This window comes from Lytechinus variegatus, chromosome 3, assembly GCF_018143015.1.
Source record: "Lytechinus variegatus isolate NC3 chromosome 3, Lvar_3.0, whole genome shotgun sequence".
In the NCBI taxonomy this organism is placed as follows: domain Eukaryota; kingdom Metazoa; phylum Echinodermata; class Echinoidea; order Temnopleuroida; family Toxopneustidae; genus Lytechinus; species Lytechinus variegatus.
The window spans coordinates 5,116,704-5,137,277 of NC_054742.1; the positions used below are offsets into that span (position 1 = coordinate 5,116,704).

At 34.3% G+C, this 20,574-nt stretch overlaps 1 protein-coding gene across 6 annotated transcripts in view; it reads left to right on the top strand.

The window, feature by feature from the left end:
- Positions 1–20,574, top strand: part of LOC121410052 (cadherin-like and PC-esterase domain-containing protein 1) — a 54,842-nt gene that overhangs the window by 26,380 nt on the left and 7,888 nt on the right. For 5 of the 6 annotated variants that reach the window (XM_041601895.1, XM_041601892.1, XM_041601893.1 and 2 more), the window contains exons 4-18: positions 2,527–2,648; positions 3,523–3,555; positions 5,427–5,511; positions 6,755–6,929; positions 7,969–8,146; positions 9,018–9,202; positions 9,722–9,794; positions 10,199–10,363; positions 10,903–11,004; positions 11,647–11,929; positions 14,015–14,198; positions 14,940–15,120; positions 15,671–15,794; positions 19,652–19,788; positions 20,223–20,545. In XM_041601895.1, the coding sequence (XP_041457829.1) occupies positions 2,527–2,648; positions 3,523–3,555; positions 5,427–5,511; positions 6,755–6,929; positions 7,969–8,146; positions 9,018–9,202; positions 9,722–9,794; positions 10,199–10,363; positions 10,903–11,004; positions 11,647–11,929; positions 14,015–14,198; positions 14,940–15,120; positions 15,671–15,794; positions 19,652–19,788; positions 20,223–20,545 (2,350 nt within the window). The remainder of the gene's footprint in view (positions 1–2,526; positions 2,649–3,522; positions 3,556–5,426; positions 5,512–6,754; positions 6,930–7,968; positions 8,147–9,017; positions 9,203–9,721; positions 9,795–10,198; positions 10,364–10,902; positions 11,005–11,646; positions 11,930–14,014; positions 14,199–14,939; positions 15,121–15,670; positions 15,795–19,651; positions 19,789–20,222; positions 20,546–20,574) is intronic. The other variant, XM_041601897.1, reaches the window with a different exon arrangement.

The window sequence follows — 20,574 nt, forward strand, 5'->3', positions numbered from 1 at the left end:
TTACTGAAAAATAAATATAACTGACCAAAAGTATGCACGAAATCCTTGAATTTCACTTTACAAAATGTTAAAAGCTCAGAACAGCACATTCACCATAATTGTGTAGTCCTTCTTGACTCCAGAGATCGAGTAATGGTCAGAATATCACATCAGCATAATGGACACCCATGACTACAATGAGCATGCAAACACGACGTTGTTTCTTTGTCAGAAATAATATAACCATCATACTTGAGGAGCAATTGGAGCCCAACATATCATCCTCAATCCTAACCTCATTATCTTATTCGCAAGATAATTCAAATTAAATGTTAGGCATCTTTCTTAGGAGTTGGGAGCACTGATAAATCGATGTGTTTATTCTGTTAACAGTATTATACTTATACTCCAATACATTACAATAATTTCTGTTAAGATATTCTGTACAAAGAAAATGAAATAATATCAAAGACTAGTAAATTGAAAATGAATTAAACTCGAATTCCTAAATAAAAAAAAAATCCCTGGTTGCACTTATCACATCATGAAGATGATAAGATTTTAAGGGCATAGGGTTTGTCAAGTCGTTTCAAGGTATTCCCGCAATACGATGATACCACACTGAATGTATTCGACGTCTATCTCTGTTTATCTCTTTTGTTCCTAAATAAGCACATTTGACTCCTTTATATATATAATATCTTCTTATAGACTCAAAATAAAGAACCCACAAAAAATAAGACTTCTTAACTTCTAACCGCTTTTAGACGTGTATTTTGGCTTCCAATGAAAGTTTGTTGACCTTTCGACCTTTTCCTGACCTTGTCTTGACCCTTTCCTGACCTTGTCTTGACCCTTTATATCTTCTGGATATGGACTTCTGACGATGGACTTATCAAAATCGAAAATAAAAAAGTACACACATGCATAAAAACTTGGAAAAAATGAGCTTTCTTAACACCTTCAGTGTAATTTGCTATTTAATGAAAGTTCGTTGACCTTTGACATTTCCGGTCATAACTTTTTAACGGGAGGTCAAGAGTATATAGTTGTGTACAATTTTTTGTTCAGTATAACAAGACAAACAATTTGACGTGTCACTCTACAGAATAGAGCCAATAAAAAAAATTGACCCCTATTGACCTTATTTTGACCCCTAACATGGTCAAGATGACCATTAGAAATTTGTCACCAAGTTGAAAGTTGTTCCTTGTGATGTCACCAATCACATGAAAGTGAAAAATCAGACTTAGCCAATTTTTCGAAGTAGCCGGTAAATCATGACATATGCTGCCTGACTAATATTTCTCATGAATTGTGTAATCTGATTGGTCAATTAGTTTGTAAGACAAACATGTATTACCTATTTTACTGGGTCACAAAGATCAAACAGGTAACATGAGCCCGTATTACCTATTTGATGTTTTAATAGCTGTTGTTGTTTTAATGTTGTTTCCATTGTTACATGCATGCCCATTGCTGATTTCAACCAGGTAATATGAGGCTTGATTACGTGCGCTTTCAAGCATCGTGCTGTGCACTACTATGCAATCTTTTTACGGTGATCATTGTGATGTCATGAATGACTTTCTTTCAAAGAACACTCTCAAAATGCAGGATTTTGCATGTTTTTTAGTTCTATTCTGATTTCCCCTATTCTGCTATTATGTATAAAGATACACTTAAAGAGATAAAATCGTTACACCCTGCTTTTTGTCTCGCCCACCAGAGGTAAAGGCGAGACTTAGGGATCCAAATGTCGTCCATCGTCCGTCACAAATCTAATGACTCATAACTCCACAACCATAAGGTGCTTTTCAACCAAACTTGGATGGTGGATAGACTTGGGGGACTTGCACGTTATGCTGCTGTCGGAGGTCACACGATAAGGTCAAAGGTCATTTTCAGGTCAACCTTACCTAACTCCGCAACCGTAAGGTGCTTTTCAACCAAAATATGGATGGTAGATGGACTTGGGTACCTGCATGTTATGCTGCAGTCGGAGGTCACATGATAAGGTCAAAGGTCATTTTCAGGTCAACATTAAAGTTTACGTGCAAGGCTCTTAAGGCAAGTGTTATTCTATCCCAGTCATATTACAATGAAGTTTTGATACAATTCTGTTGCATGCCCTCGCGAATCATTATATTTCTGGTTATTTTTATACGTGGGCAAGACACAAAATTGCTTTTGCCTTGTTCTTACGAAATACGGGACATATCTATGTTCTGGTTCCATATTACGTGTATTACATGAATAAGCAGGGTGTAACGAATTTATTTCTTGTATGTGTTGCAGCAATCTCTGGTGATATGATTGTATCTTTCACTTTATTTGTTGCAGCAAACTAAATGATTGTATCTTTCTTGTATGTATTGCAGCAATCTCTGGTGATATGATTGTATCTTTCACTTTATTTGTTGCAGCAAACTAAATGATTGTATCTTTCTTGTATGTGTTGCAGCAAACTCTGGTGATATGATTGTATCTTTCACTTTATTTGTTGCAGCAAACTAAATGATTGTATCTTTCTTGTATGTGTTGCAGCAAACTCTGGTGATAAAGACTGGGAAGGCTGGATGATATTACTCTGTTTATCTCTGGGTGAGGCTGATGAAACTGGGTGCCTTCAGAGGTCATCTTTATCTAAATTAGACAAACATCAAAAGGTATGGTAACAAGAAAGTCATCTTTATCTCAACCAGATAAACATCAGATGGTATGGTCACCTTTGAGGTAATAGGCGGTTTCAAACCGCCTCGATCACAAGAATCCCCGTTAAATTACGAGAACTTTTTAAGGCTGAAAAATACCCGTTAATTATTCCTGCATTCACACCGCCCCGAAACACATCCTTCGGGATAAGTTCCCGAAGTTACGAGCATGCGCAATGTGGTCTGATAAGCAGGCAAGGCGCGAGATTCAAAATCACTAGCCCAACAGCCACCCACGCCGCCGCGCCCAACGACACGCTGGGCTAAAAGTTCCCGTAATTTGCTTTCACATCGCCAAAATACCTGCGACCTTGAAAAAATCCCCACGAAAGTTCTCGTAATTTCGCCAAGTACCTACTATTTAGCGGGTATTTTCTTTCGGGGAAATTACGCGTAGTTTGCTTTCACATTACCAAAATACCTGGTATTTTCTGATCGGGGTAAATTTCCCGATCAGAGAATACCTGGAACTGGCGAACTTCGAGGCGGTCTGAAACCACCTAATGAGACAAACATCAAATTAGGTGGTAGCAAGAAAATCTTTATCATGAATAGAGAAACTAAAAAGTATAGAAGGCAACTCAGTGTTATTTTTAGTCAAAAGTCACCTTTGAAAGTCAAATGGAAAATGATATTGATGATTACAATATCCTACAAATCAAATAAATACAAATGAGCCACATTTTTACATGCCGACTTTAATTCAGTATCATTTAAAAGACTTGTTCTCCGTTGTTTTATCCATGTTGTCTTCTTGTTCTCATAACATCAGCTTCATGATTGTCTTATGTTGTTTTACTTGTATTGTATTTTTACTTCAACATTTCAGCTTTCAGTATTTCTTCAGAAAAGAGAGTTTTTAGTAAGTTCTTTTACAGAGTCACTCATTTTGTTTATGGTGGTGAGAATATTTTCAATGCATACCCTATCTTCTAATGTGGATCTGTTTTTATTTTTTTTTGCTTTTGCTTCTTTGCTATATCATGAAAATCTGTAGTTTTCTTTTACAATTCCTTTAATTCAAGTAAGTTTGAAAGTTTTATATAATAATTTTCACTCTTTACATTAATAGTTTGTTTGCCTGGCTGATTTAAGAAATTATTTAGGTAATATTATAAAGCTGTTTATACCTATGGTTATTTTGCAAGTAATATGGGTGGATTTTTATATATCAAGGTGTAGAAGTAGGGTATAATGAACATACCTTATATTTAAAGTGAATTTTTATGCAAAAAAATAATTAGAAACTTCCACTTATTAGAGGATATAGAATTGATGAGGTGATATTTCAGATAAAAAACATGTACTATAACTGTATGCGATAGAGATATTTGATGGTGCTAAATTGAATGGTTATATAGGACAGAGATTCTACACAAGGTTTTTACCTGCAAAATAGTAGTACTCTCTATCATAATGAATGTGATGTATCTTGTTTTGGTTTGTTTGGTTTAGTTTGTGTTCTGTAAGGTTTTTTTTTCTTGTTTTTCATGAATGAGACATATAATCTGTTTGTTGCATTGAATGTATTTTTTTTATTATTGGGAAGTCTTACTTTTTTTGTATAATTTTTTTTTTCTTGTGGAAATATCTTGGTACTTTTATTTTTCCTTCTTTATTTTTGCACATTATTTCTCCAAAATAGTATTTACCTTCACAAATATTATAATTGCTTTATGTGTGCTGTGATGCTTTATCAATGGTATTTGTGCAGCTTAATTTGAAATAAATTTCAATTAGCTATTGCTTCTAAATGGCAGGTTTGTATGCTGTATAATCTTATGTCAATGTTTATATTGTGGTGGTGGGTAGGGTTTTCCTTTATAATTCATATTTTGGGGGGCCTCTTAGCCCTGCCCCTTGAGGTCTGTCAGGAAGGTGATATGACTTTTGCTCTAGCGACAATTGCCTTGGGCTTTATTTCATCTAAGGTATAGGGTTAAAGTTAGGGTTTATGTAAGGTTTAGGGTTGGGTTAAGGATAGGGTATAGTGTTAATCCAGGGTTGAAGTTGGTCATTCCATTTACAGTGTGGGGACTTTACAGCAAGGCAATTATTGCTGGAGCAAATGTCATGGAACTACATTAAAGGGAACGCACCAAACATTGGCACTCAGATCACCGATGACCTAATACATGTATCTCCAAAACTGGAGGTATTTTATGAAATTGCTTTTGCTTAATTAAGATAATTTATGTGTGATTAATATATGAATCATACATGTACTTCTTTACTTCAACTCCCTAAATAGGAGTGGTGTAGCGGTTCTGACTCTCGCCTTGTAATCAGAGGGTCGTGTGTTCGAACCCCACCACGGCCTAGCACCCTTTGGCAAAGCGTCAATCCACACTTTGCCACTCTCACCCAGGTGCTAATTGGGTACCGGTAGGAAACAACCGTCATTGTGGTTGGTTTAGCAAGTTTGCGCCTAACAGGCTGCTTTGAATGCTATGAATCCAGTGACCGGATAATAATAATTGTGAAGTGCTTTGAACAGTCGTAGATTGATAAAGCACTATATAAATGCCAATTATTAAATAAAGCTCCAAATAGGCCTAAGGCTTTGAATATCATTGTTAGATCAATAGTTGTGTGTAATTTCTATTCGTCATTTCTACATTAACTGATAGGCAGCCATCAATGACTCCTTTCTGCTATCATTTAAAACCGTTGCAGTTTTCATATTATTTTGCTATTGTGAAACATTTATCATCACTATTTGTTTTATTTTAGATTAATAGAATACCGGGAATGAAAGATGTTCTGTGGAGGAAGGATGCTTTCTGTTATACTACAAATGAAGCTCGTAAGATTCCAAGTAAGTTTTTATACTAATCTGGAAACTTTTACAAACTTTAACAGATTTTGATAGAGTGATATGGAGTTAAATTCACTGAACATTCATGAGGTCCTAATATCTTGATGACATAATTTTTATTCAAGTATTGTGACTTATAAGTCCCATTGCAAGTAAAAAATAAACATGTGAAGCTACACTACTTTGCATATTTGATTTGTATTCCTATCTACCAACAAATGAAAGTCCTTCTAGGGGAAGTTCACCCTGATGACAAGTTGGTTTCAATCAAACTGTAAACAGAATTTTTTTGGTAAAATATTGTTGAAGGTTTGATGAATAATCAAAAGTGATTTGGACGGAAGGTATGTCATCAAATACATCATTTTATTCCTCCTCCTCACGTATGAAACATATTTGTATACATCATGTTGCATTAAGAATGGAAAACATGATTCATGGGGGCTGCTTGCATATAATATCACAACTTAAAAAATTTGAAAATTCATAACTTTTTTATGATGGATTTCCATCAAACTGATTATTTTTCTGTATTTTTTTTGTTATTGATAAAACCAACTTCAGGATGAACTTCCCCTTTAAACATCATCTTGATGAATGTAAAGTGAAACAAAGTAGAAAATAAGTTTGATTGTAAATATTGGAATATGATGAGTAATGATTATACATCACAGATATGATTGAATGTACTCCCTTAATTTATCTATGTTCTTTCAATATTGATTGTTCTATAGGGCAATTATTATCTTTTATTTTTGCTGCAAGTACCATAAAGCGATACTCTGTATTTCAAAGTGGCATAGTTCATTGTTATGATAATGTGCTCAATCTTTAACTCATTCACTGCTAAACCCCGTCACTTAAACCCCAAATTGGAATGCATACATTTTTTTATTTGTATTCAGGTCAACTTAATACATTTGCCAATAAAAAGAAAATGTTTGTAAATTTGTATTATTTCAGGTATTTTATATGAAAAATTATTCTTGCCCATCCATAACCTTTGGAAGTGTTCTTTATTGGATAAAGTAGAAGATTTTTAACTAGAATTCTTATCAATCCAGTGCTTGACATGCAGAATATGAATGAAAATTATGTTTATGATAAGGATAATGACTAGCAGTAATTGTATTGTGCAAATAGCATTTCGAGATATAGGAAAACATAATGATCACTGTTTATATTTGCCCTGTAGTTGATGATAAATTGATACAATGACCCTCTTGTTTTCCATTGATATTAGGTGTAAGAAGAAGTGATGTAGCTCCAATGTGTTGGGTATTACCAGCACAATTTGATGAGTTTATGATGACAGCTGATGCTATGGGTAGTGATGTAAGATGGGTCTTTAAACCAACAAAGGGTGGGATACAGGTCCTTCAACCAACAAGAGATAAAGATTATGAAAGAATTAAGCAGTGAGTATACTTTAATAACATGGTATATTTCTTTATTCATAGTTAGGAGTATTTTTTTATATGGGCCAATAAAATTTGTCACCTATACCCCTTTCAAACCCATCCTCCAATTATCCACCTAAGAGTAATGTGGATAATTCAATAAAAATTGCATTCACAAACTCTGAAAATAATCCGCACTATTTTTTACGAGCGCCCGACCTAAAAAAGGTGGATAATTGCCATGGCAACTGCACACACCCCCTCCGATGGGGTTGTGTTGGAAAAGGGTGACCATGTGACCGCACCAGGGCAATTATCCGCAATACTTTGGAAATGCGTTCATAAAGTCAAAATCTGGTCCTGATGCCGCTATTATGCGGATAATTGCAGCATCAAAATAATGCGGATAACTCTGGTCCCGCTCCGATTTTACGACCAAATTATGCGGATATTATCGGCATAATGGGTTTATGAAAGGGGTATAAGTCAGAGATCCATTTGGAAGGTGGGTATTAGAGACAGGGTTGTACAGTGATATGAAATAAAGGGAATAATTTTCCTGGTATCGCATCGCGATTTGCTCCACATTTTTGAAAGACTACTATGCAATAAGTCTTTTGTATAGCATATTTTTACATAGGACTGTACATTACTTAGTTGAGAGCTTTTCTCTTATGACCAAATATGCTATTCAAATTTGTAGAGCAAAATCATTCCCTGGAATGAACGAAAAAAAATATGATTAACATGATGATATTGAAATGAAATAAGCACAATTCTTTAGAGAAGGAATAACATGATCACATATATATTTTTTTTGTTGGGGGGGGGGTGAAGTTGAATAGTTTGCATGAGAGATAGATAAATGATATCTAAGTGATGTATGATTGAACAAGGATGTGGCATTTCATCCAATGAAGAGAATGTTAATGACATTCGGTAGGTAAAGAGAGATTTTAGGAAGGCTCTGTAATGACAGTCCTCGATAGAAATAAAAACATTCTTCTTTCAGAATCATATATATTCTTCTTCATTTATTTACCCATCTTATTGACAGATATCGTAGTGAAAGAGCAGTTGTGCAGCAGTACATACCCAATCCTCTTCTTATATTTGGTTCACCTATTAATATTCGTGCATATGTGTTAGTGACATCAATCAATCCATTGAGAGCTTATATTCATTCTCAAGGATTAGTATTCTTCAGACATGATTACCAGAAAGGATTTAGCAAGGTAAGCCAAGGCGATGACTCTTTTAATCATTAGATTCACAATAGGGTGCACCATCCAGAGTTGCCAAGAAGTACAGATTTTCAGTATTTTAGTACCGAAAAATAAGAATACTGATGGTTTCATGCAAAATTCTGATTTATTATGTTTTAGTTTTATATCTTGTCCAATGGTGTTTCATTGAAAATACTGATTTCCTCACCAAAATACTGATTTTCTGCTTTAGAAATACTGAAATAATCTTGTGCAGGTTGGCAGCTCTGACTATCGGTTGCAGCGGACAGGGCGAAATTTGCAATGCCTCATGGGAAAAAGTCGACATATGTTTCATGCGCTAATACCTAAGTGCATGCATGCATGCGTTTATTCAGCGCTGGTCGACACGGGTCGACTGGATATGCTGTTTACTAGGTCCAAGATGTGGGAGAGAAATTTGCCCACATATTTCTTTGCAAAATTTAGACCGTTTGTGGTCAATTCTAGCCATATGGTTGTCATTTTTGAAGCATCATAGTCACATTACACCATATGGGGAATCCACCGCATTGCAACATTAGCTTTCATTTTCTTAAGCAAGAAATATCTATTGTGCTGCACTTGACCTAGGTGAAGTAGCTGGCATGAATATTGATTTCTTTCAGAATGGAAATTCTTTAATGACCCCTCAAATTGTTGCATTTTTCATAAAATCATTTAATACTAATTGTTTTGAGTGGATTCCCTACTCATTAATTAACCACCTATGAATTGTCCAGGATTAATTGTGAAAGTGTGCTAGCAATTGAAAGCTAATTCGAGATGCATCAAAATAAATATGTTCATTATTTTATTCAGTATGTTTGATTGAGCAAAATTTTGTCTCCTTTTTATTCAGATTCCTAGCAGGACATGGTCCTTATCTCAATTCCGACAGTATTTATTACAAAGCTATGGATCTGAGGTCGCTTACACAGCATTTCAGAACCTTGAGACTGTGATAACGGAAACACTTCTAGTATCAGAGCCATCACTGGTTACTGATTTCTCACAGTTCTTCCACCCTTGGGAACAGCCATATAGGTATGATGTATTTCTTATCATTGAGATAAACATTGAATGAAAAATATAGATAAGGTGAAAATTCATGCCTTACAGCACCCATTATCTTAGATCAGTGATATCAACAACAATGAACTGCTATCAATCAGTTAAATGTTTGATCGAATCACAATGAATCATTCAAAAGTCTTCGTAATGGTAGCAGTTCTTTGTAACATTAGAAGTAGTAGTAGTGGTAGTGGTAGTGGTAGTGGTAGTGGTAGTGGTAGTGGTAGTGGTAGTGGTAGTGGTAGTGGTAGTAGTAGTAGTAGTAGTAGTAGTAGTAGTAGTAGTAGTAGTAGTAGTAGTAGTAGTAGTAGTAGTAGTAGTAGTAACATTTGTTCATAGTAGTTTCATTTCATTGACAGTAAATATGAAACCAATGTGCATATGGTCTTGATTTCAATGGGAAGTGATATTGTGGAGCTTTTTGAAGTCATTCCATTGCCATTTGTTATAGATCTTAACACTGTTTATATATTCCATTACCATCCATTATAGATGTTCACACTGTTTTCAACTCCTTGGGTTTGACATCATTTTCAATTCTACATTTCATCCCATTATTATAGAGGTGAGTGTGTAAAAGATATTCTATTTTTTTTTATAGATATTTGCATTGAAACATTATCATTACATAACATGTAGAAAGATGCCACACTGAGCTTTATCACTTGGTAAGGAACAATTGCATTATATATAAAGAGAAAACAAAACTTGTGAATCATTTTTTCCTTTGCCCTGTTCATATTGTGTTGTTGTTTATCTTGTATTGAATGAACAGGTCAAGTCAGTGCAATCACATAAACAGCCAAGATCAGAAGGGGATGGGAGGAAAGGGGGGGGGGGGGGCATCATGAAATTTCCTGGAGTAATTAATTGATGTAGTGTCAAATGCCTTTGCAATATTGATACTTTTGATCAGTATTATGACTCTTTTAAACTTAATATTGATATTATATTCACCTTATGCAACAGGTGACTGGGCAACCACATCTTCAGTTTAGTGATGCTGATCAACAATGGAATAGTAATATCATCAAACAAACAACTGTAGATGAGTCTATATCATTACTATTTTCTACTAAGAGAGTTGCAAGACATGTCTCAGATGTACTTGATAAGCTTGATATTGGAATTCAGGTAATTATAAACATAACCGCAAGTCAACATTTAGATTTTGTCTCGTCTGCATAGCAGAAGTGAGACATAGGTGACATTATTCCAACAGTGGCTGCAGCAATGCTGAAGTTGAAATCATAATCAAGGTTAGGTTTTCGAAATGTCATCATAATTTGAAAGTATTTTAGGATCCATTTCATGAAAAGTGGATATAATGCTAATAAAATATCTCTGATCATTTCAGATGATTTTTTAAAAACTAATTATTCATCTTAGTCTTATTTGTTTTCAAAGTCAGCACTGCTTCTATATTGAATTTGGTAATGCAGGTGAAACTGCCAGATGAATTATATGTGTTATTCCTTAGTAAGTGCATGCATACATGTTGATGCATTTGTTTAATTTTGTGTTTTTCTTTACATTTGTATGGGTCTTGTCAGTTATTTTGTATTTATGATAATATCAAAGATAATGTTATGGCAATTTTTGCATTCCTTTAGTATATATGATTCTAACCTGAAAGTAGTTTTTAATAAAGTATTTTTAAATCTTATTGACAGAGATTCGGATGCAATAAAACCAAGTTCTGTTTGACTGATGGAGATCTAGACTTCTTACTGATATCAAGAAGAGAGCAACTTTCTATGGGGAGCTTTAAACCAGTGAGTGCTTATTATCACCTCATCATGTCACAGGAATTATTTAAAATCTGAAAAATCGATTTTCATGGAAGGATAATATGGCATGAAATGTGCAATATCAAAGCTATCTTAATCATCTACATGTATACCAAATGCAAGATGGGGTGTAACAAAGACCTATGTTATTGTTAAAATAAAAATATCAAAGGCCAAATTCTTAGACTAGCATATTACAGCCAAGTATGTTCCTTATAAATTTGCATCGTCTGATTAGTGATAATCATGGAATTGATTTTTGACATTAACTCTGTCACCAATTGGTGCTGTATGATGTTTATTTTGCTCAGTATTATCCCCCTTAAATAGAGTGACAAGTTTCACCTCACACTTTCAGACAGTGCATTACTACAATTATTCATCCAACAAAATAGTTTTAATTTTAGTAACAAATTGTAAAGAAAATTGAATAAATATTTTGTTTAATGAAAACAGACACAATGCAATATCATGTTTTCCAAATTTTGTTCATTCTTGTGATGGTGACAAGAACAACTGTCTTTTTCAGGACCAAACATAAATTCAAGAAAGTTTATAAGATGTACAGTGAATGCTCATTGTTGAATACAATGTTTGTATAAAGTTTATTTTTCATTTGTTATATAGCTGTACCCATCAGCAGACATTTGGAAGTATAACCATCTCATCCAAGAAATAGAACATTTGAAATCATCTCACATCAGACAAGATGATACCTTATCTCCTCCTCCTCCTATTACACATTCTACAAGAGAGCTTCATCCTATACTTGTTGCTATGGAAACCATATACCATCAGGAGGACAGGGAAGGGTTAGATGAATTAAGAGATGATAGTGGTATACTAGTCAAGAATATACATGGTCTTGATCAAAGAAGAAGTGAAATGAAAGGACCAAGGTGTAGTGAAGGTGAGTCTATATTTTTGAGTAGCTTTATATTGAGTCAAATAAGTTACATTTATATGATATTCACATTCTTTAGGCTTCTTATCCATGGTTCTATCATAGTCAGGTCCAGATTTGAGAAAAGTAGACTGCCTTAGGCAAATCATGATAATACTGAATCAAGAATCAAGGAGTGTTTTAACATAATTTGAGGGCACTGAGTCCAAATATGCTGTTTACCAACCTTTAATTTTAGGTTAAAATCCTCAAAATGGCAAAAACAATATGGCTGCCATTCTACTCCCTTTTTGCTCTATTTTGACCCAAAAACTTGCAAAAAAAAGAGGTTATTTTCAAAATGTTGTCTAAGATAGCCGCCATTCACTGAAAATTAACATAACCGACTCTTTATCCACCTTAGACATCCCTTTTTGATGCATATTCAATGGTGTATTGGGTAAAAGATATACTGACATACTGGTAGAGTTAACATAAGCACGCCTTTAAATTCACAATTTATCTATTACCTATTTTAGTTTAATTTGGGTTTTATTCCAAGGTGGTTTTAAGGGTCGAGTAGTAAATTGGACCAAGTTACAGGGTCAGTCAGTCCAAAAATCCAAGACTTCCAAAATCTGAGTCTAAAATGGCTGTTTTTATCTAAAAACAGACATATTTTGTTTTATATCCACCTGGGAAATATGATCTTGGTGTCTAATCCATTGTTTCAATGGCAAAGTAATACATTGGGACAGGTTACATACAAAGACCGACAGTCAGTGGTCCTGTATGTTAAAAAATCTAAGCTGGTTTGAATGCAAACATGGAGTCTCAAATGTCTTTCATTAAGTAAAAACTGACACAGTTTGTTTAATAACCGCCTGGAGAATATGATTTTGGTGTATAACCCATGGTTTGAAGGGTCAAAAATTACATTGGGACATAATATAAGGACAGTCAATGGTTCCCGTATGTCCAAAAATCCAAGATGGCTTTCTAAATTGGAGTTTACAATGATTGTTGCTACCAAATAATTGACATAGTTTGTTTAATATCTGCCTGCGGTATATGACTTTGGTGTTTAACACATGGTTTAAAGGGTCAAGTGAGACATCAGTGCAAGTTACAAGGACTTTCAGTGGTCTACCATGTCCTAAAATTTAAGATGGTTCCAAAAATGAAGTCTAATAATCGTTGTTGTTACCTAAAAATATGATGCCCCCCCAAAGCTTCGCGCGATATTTCCGAAACGCAAAAAGTTAGCGCTGCCTTATTGTCTGACTTATTCCCTAAAACTTATGACATTTCAAAAACTGAACCTCGGTTAAGAGTTGATGTTGACTTTGCTGCCGCCAAAGCCATTGGAAAGGCGACGTCCATGTCTTGCTTCTGCTATGCAGGTGAGGAAAAAATGGTGAACATTAAGTTGAAGTTATGATGTGATTTTGCCATGCAGCATCACTCAAAAATTATCAAACATTTGGACATATTATTTATCAGTCAGCAGCTTTGAATCATAACATCCATCTTAGAATTAAGGATGGCTGAAGAATTAATCGGATGCTTTATGTTTGCAACATATCAAAAATATCTGGCTATCAAAAATATAGCATAGACCCTAATTTCTGAAATTTTATCACCTTTAGATATTGTTTTATAGGGGAAACCACATTCAAAATGTCGCCATTTTCTTTTTTTGCCAATTTGAGGATGAAAACAGAATCAGTTTTGGACAAACAGCATTTTTTTTTATTCAGCGCTCCTGAATTACCTTAAAATTATAATAAATCAGCATTAACACAACATTTTTCTGAGCACATTTTTATTAAATCTGGACCTTACTATTAGATACTGTAATATTAGTGCTGTATATAATGATAATAATATTGATAATAAATATTTGTATCAGATTTATTCATGCTAATTTTTTTTTCAAACATCTTCAATACATTGCTTCTTGTACTCAATTATGTGAATGTCCAATATTAATTTATCCTTGTCTAGTGAATATCCAATATTTCATTCTCATATTTTTGGTGGGGGGATTGTGGCGTCTCTTAAAATCAGTGATGGTCTAATAAATATATCATGTAATGTGTTTTTCTTCAGATCCCAGTACCATGCACTTACTCTCTTCCATCAGAACCTGGCCATTTCTAAACATGACCTTTGACCCTCAGCAGACTGAATATTATATTGAGGTTGCTTATGATCAGATAGTAATACAGATTGGAGCATATGCAATGAGCTGTGATTGTGAGGCTAGGTTAGAAGACAAGTATGGAGTAGCAAGGTTTGTAATACCTTCCTTTCTGCAAAAGGACATATTGTATTCAAAGTTAATGTTAATGTCTCTCCTATATTATTTTTGAAATAGATAGAGAATTAGTTCTTTTTTATTTAGTTGAATTATTACCATTTGTACTTGATAATTTTCAGTGAATGAAGACAATATTTGAATATCAGTCAATCCTATTAAAAAAAAAACTTTGGTTATATCAATCTGTTTGTTGTTACTGGTACTAATTAAATTAAATTCCTTGAATTGCATTATTGAAGAACTTCAATAATGCATTATTGAAGAACAAGTAAAAATCATTTTAATCTCATAAATTGATCTTCTGTCATTACTTTTCATTTATTTGTAGTCAATTACTTCAGAACTCTTCATAATTAGTTACTGATATTCTGTGCATTTCTGGCTTGCATTGGGAGTTGGCGAAATTTGGTAGATATCAAATATTCAAAACAATTTTCAATCTTTTGTTTTGAATCTTTACTCTGAAGTTTAAATTATTACTTCTCTGGGAATTAAAAAAAAAGTTGTTGTTACTGACAAATTTTCAATATCTGAAAGTTACCACAGTAACAGTCAAAGCCAATCAAATCCAAGGAAAGTTCAGATCTGACAACTCATTAGACAAATAGGAAACTCTCTTGTTTTTTTAGATAGTCACATTTTCAACATCTTTGATAATTCTTCTTACCTATGAAAAGCAAAACATAATTTGTATATATGTTTTATCTCACATAGGCCTGTGAATTTTACTGTGGGTCTTGGAAAGAATCGTATCAGTATCTTTGTAGTAGACATCACCCATTCAACACCATGGGTCCTTGGTGAATATACTCTGTATATACAAAGACATCACTACAGGACCAATTTGATATCCCTTGATGTTGAAGATAGACAAGCTGTCTGTACACTAGTCCAGGTTTGAACTATTTTGTAATAATGTAGTAGATGTAGAAATTGTCTGAATTTTTTAAATTCAGTTTTCCCTGTTGAGTGGGGTGGACGTATTCATCTCGCATCAATGGCAGTGGCCCTATCCACCCCCCCCCTCCTCCACTTTTCATGATGCAGTGCATCCTCAACCCTACTCTCATCTTGTTCTTCCATATCGTATTTGACAATACAATCCCTCTAGAACCAACCATCTCGAACTCAAAAGCCTTTCTTAAAACACGACCATCATTCCTCTATCGTATAATTCCATAATGATTGTAGGTTATATCGTGTTCTTTTTTAAATATTTTTTCATTCATTGTTACATTAAAGTATGCATTTTATTGTTTGGTTGATCTATAGTTTGTAATGGAATAGATTTTCATTTTGTGACAATGCATATTTCTAGGATTTATTTCTAAAGTGCACAATTTTTTAAGAATTAAGTGTTACTAAATTGATTGTGTGGGGGTTTCATCTCAATCCTCTCTTAAGTGAGTGACCATTTCTAATTCAAATTTCTAATTGTAATGCAGGACTGTGATTTATCATATCTTTCCCATCATAAATGTGGGCTGAGACTTCTCGTTGATGTGAGCTGGTCAGAGGTCGTAACCAAGGCAACCGGTCTACCTTTTTGTACCAGTGGCAGTGCACCAGGTAAATAAACCAGGGGGGGGCAGTCAAATGTATTGCTGTACACATGCATGACCAAATTATTTCCAAACATACCCTTAACAAGTTTTTTCTCTGTGTGCAAAATAAACCCCTAAACAAGTTTTTCGCTGGCTTTATTTACACATGTTGGCCCCTAAACAAGTTATCGCCAGAATATGACCCCGAGGAAAAAGCTTGGGATAAAAAACATACCCTAAAACAGGGCTCCACACTAACCCATTTTTTCTACTGGTCCAACCTATTCATGTCGGACCAGTAGATACCCAGTTTTTCAAATTTTTACTGGTCCGAACCTAAAATCTACTGGTCCCAAAAAATAAAGAAAACATTAAGAAAAGGCGCAAGTTTATTTTTCTAGCCTTTCGTTACCCCCCCCCAAAAAAAAAAATGAAGGAAAATGAAGGACAAAAAGAAAGCAAGACAGAAACGAAGAAAGAAAGAAAGAAAGAAAGGAAGGAAGGAAGGAGGGAAAAGAAAGAAAGAATAAAAGAAAGGAAGGAAGGAAGGAAGGAAAAGAAAGAAAGAATAAAAGAAAGGAAGGAAGAAAAAAAGGTAAAGAAAGGATAGATGTGAAGGAAGAAAAAAAAGTAAGAACTAAAGAAGGAAAGGAAGGAATAAAGAAGGAACAAATATAAGAAAGAAAGAAAGAAAGAAAAGAAAAAAAGAAATTAAGGAAGGAAATGAAGCAAGCAATACAGAAAGAAAGAACAAATCCAGAAAGTAGTAAAGGAAAGAAAGAAGAAGCAATAAAAAAGAAAGGGTAAAAGGAGAGATGGAAAGACGGACAAAAGAAAAAAAAAGGAAGGAGTGAAAGAAGGAAGGAATTAAGGAAGAAATGAAGGAAAGGTAAAATGATAGATAGAAGGAATGAAATAAATAAAGGAAGGGAAGAAGCAAGCAATTATAAAAAAAGAAAAGGTAAAAGAATAGATGAAAGGAAGAAAAAAAAGAAAGACCGAGAGACTAAGAAAGGAATGAAAAAATAAAGGAGAGAAAGGAAGCAAGCAGTCAAAAAAAAGAAAGGAAAGGTAAAATGATATAATAAAGGGGAAAAGGAAAGAACAAGACAGATAGAAGAAAGGAACGAATGTAAGAAAGAAAGGGCTGAGAGAAAAGAAATAAAAAAAGAAAGGGTAAATAAATGATGGATGGAAGAAACAAAGAAAGTAACAAAGAATGAAGAAAGGGGTAAAAAGAAGGAAGGAAAGAAAGGAAGAAGAGAAGAGATGAAAAGAGGATGGATGGACTCAAAAACTAAAGAAAGAAAATATCAGAAAGAAAGAGAGAGAAAAAGGAAATATAGAGAAAATATTTTATAAAAGGAAAGAAAAAATGAATTAAAGAAAACAAGGGAAATTAAAAAAGAAAGACAGTAACAAAAAAATTGAGGGAAGAAACAAAGAAAGATTTATAAGAAGGAAAGAAAGATAGGAAGAAAGCTAAAACTATTATAAATAATTTATCAGTTTCTTTTCTCATTTAAAATAGCTACGAAAGAAAGTCAGATACCATTAGTGTATCAACACACACATAAATGCATATGTGGGGCTATTATGTATTCAGACGATATCACCCGAAACCCGATCTGTTTGAACCAAAACAGAAGTGAAAATTTCTCCTTTTACTGCTTACAAATGACAGAGTTGCTCCAATTTTTAGGAAATATGGACATTATAAGAGCCTTTCATGAGTATGAACCTTGGATTTTGACAGTTATGTGAGAGATTTCTGCCAGAGTTTAGCCAGGCTTCGTTCGTGCAGCCAATGGAGAATTTACCATGTGGTTTGTGTGGCAGACTACATGTACACTGTATGCATGCTGTATAGTACTCTAGTAACACTTACGTGTGATTCATTCTGTGTGTATTCTGTGTGTGAATGCCAGAATTTCACGGGGGGGGGGGGAATGGTTTGCTGTGAATTTGACCATTTCTGGAAAAGTTATTGGCCCAACAATGGTTTTTTATTACTGGTAATGTCGGACCCTTAAATCTTGCTATTTTTGGAAAAATTACTGGCCCGACAATGATATTTTTTACTGGTCATGTCGGACCAGTAAATCTTCCAATTTCTGAAAATCTACTGGCCCGACAGCGATTTTTGGCGGTCTGGGACCGTCGGACCGCCGCTAGTGTCGAGCCCTGCCTAAAAGTATAAGTTTGGCTAAACTTAAAAAAAAGCTTTGGAAAAAAAAAATACCCCAGATACGTTTGACCCCGCGATTGACCATTGACCAGATTTTCAAAACCACCCTCTTTCTGGAAAATCTGTGTTTTTGATACCCTTAACGAGTGCACGCGCGGCCCTCTACCAAAACTGAAAGAACACCCTTTTAAATGTGTTTTTTTTGGGTCATGCATGTGTACAGCAGTTTATTTGACTGCACCCCCCCCCCCGGAAACAAACTTACCAGGGGTAATGTAACTCATCACCAAGATTGTTTCTTCCAAATCAGAATAATCAGTTAATGTGTCTAAGAATTCAGGTGAATCTGTTTAAGAATAGATAAGTGTTTGATACCGCAAAATCGTAAAATAGCCTTAAAAGTGGACATACTGAAGCTTTTCAACATACACTCATCGGAGTGAAATTCATTGTTCATCTTGGTTTTGCGCATGCTCGAGGCAGCGTATATCCAGCTAACAGACCCGATTTTGTGCCGCCAGAAGGATTTCGTAAGAATCCTTGCGTTTATTTGTTTTGCTTCAATATACGGCTGGTACCAAGCCTAACTTGTTTACTTGACAGCCAATCATAGCTCACCATTTAGCGTCCATTGTCTAGTTTCGGTTCTATTGTATATTGTTTTGCTCTAGCGTTTTAGTCATTCATGCGATTTTACTCCGATGAGTGCATGTCATTTCCTATGTCATTCCAAAAATCCAGAAAACAGGCCGGTTTCAACTCCTTTTAATCTCTTGCCCCTTGAAGTCCCCCCCCCCTTGTCTTTGGAACAAACTCCCTCCATTTCTTTGAAACCTCTCTTCTCTTGACCGCTTCAAAAAAATCTAAAAACACACTTGTATAACCATAAACCTTAACTTGTCTTATGCAATCAACAGCACTTTGTATCCTCTGGAAAAAGTGCTATATAAATCCAATTATTATTAATATGTCGAAAAGCTTCAGTATGTCAATTATTAAGAATGAATAGATAAAATATATTTCAGATATGAAAGATATAAATGGTAATATTTTAAAGGGCTAATAGTTTTAAATGATACTATGTTGAAAAGACCTTCCCTTCCCCAACCCATATGAATCCTAATTTCAGTAATTTAAAAACCTTTATCAACCATCTCTCATGAAAACCATATCAAGAAAAAGAACGTTTTTTAAACATAATACATTGACATGGTTTTCTGGATACATATTTCAAATACATGTAAAAACATCAAATGATTGCATTGTCAGTCTATTCTATATGCAGTTGATGTAGTTCTGTGGATGTTCTGTGGATTAGGTTGTGTGTAAGTTACGTATGAACTAATGCAATATGTTTTTTATGCGAAATATGATACAGTACATCAATTTTTACTTTTTTGTTTTAGAAGGTGGGACTAAATTTCCTATTACTATGATAAAATCTTAAATAATAAATTTTCTGTTTAAATGCTTGATAAAAATATGAATATTAGTCTCCAAAGATCATATTTAAACTTCAACAAATGAAAATAAAATGACAGCAAAATTTGATCTATCACCCAACAAGTCATTTATAGAGTTGTGTGTAACATTATGAAGTGCTTTATGAAGCAGCCACAAGAGCTCTAGTTGGGGTTATAAACTTGAGTTCAATGATCACTTATAAAATTGAATTAATTTCAATTCTTCTTTAGGTCAGTGGCTTGTTCCATGTGAGAAGTGTTCTGATGAAAGATCTTGTGACTGGGATAAAGCTAAATGGCAGCCACATGATTGTCAACATAGAGAATTCAGCCAATCAGAAGTCAAACAATGCTTGGCTGGCAAGAAGGTATGATAGATATAGCTGGTCATAATTTCATTTTTATTGATATGATGATTGCTGTGTTCTTGATATGGTCATGTAACAAATGAGTCTTCACCTTTGATATTCAACCATTCTCATCATAGTATTCAATACTTATGAATTATAAGGATGTGGACTTTTGTTTTTTAAGGCTAGATATGAATATAAAAAATATGCAATACAGGTTGGTTTGTACCTGTAGCTTCCTATTTTTGTAATAAAAAGTCTGCAAATGTAACACATTTTTGTGAGTGTAATCTTAGATGAAATCTATGAAAACATTGCTTCAGTATCACTTCCCTACACTGAGCATCAGATATCACCTATATAGATGATTGTCTTATTGCTAATCCCACCCTCTATAAACATAAACAGATTTACGCTATGCATATACCATTTTTTCCCTATTATTTTTGTAGCTTTTATTCATTGGTGACTCTACTAACCGAGGAATCATGTATTATCTGATGGAGAGAATGAATAGCTCCCTCTATCAGTGGGATAAAACACACGACACCAAGCTCTACACCGACCTCAATGACAAGCAGACATCAGCTAGTTTTTCTTACTATCCTCAATTCTGGTTACCTGTGAATGAGAGACCTGTATTTGAGAAGACCTTTAATCATCTTCTAAGGATTGCTGGTCCATTATCAAATGATTCTAATACTGTTCTTATAGTGGGAGGTGTTCATTGGATGGCTATACATCATCTTACTGTCATACAGGATGTATTACACAGGTGAAGAGGCTCATACAATTATTATGTAC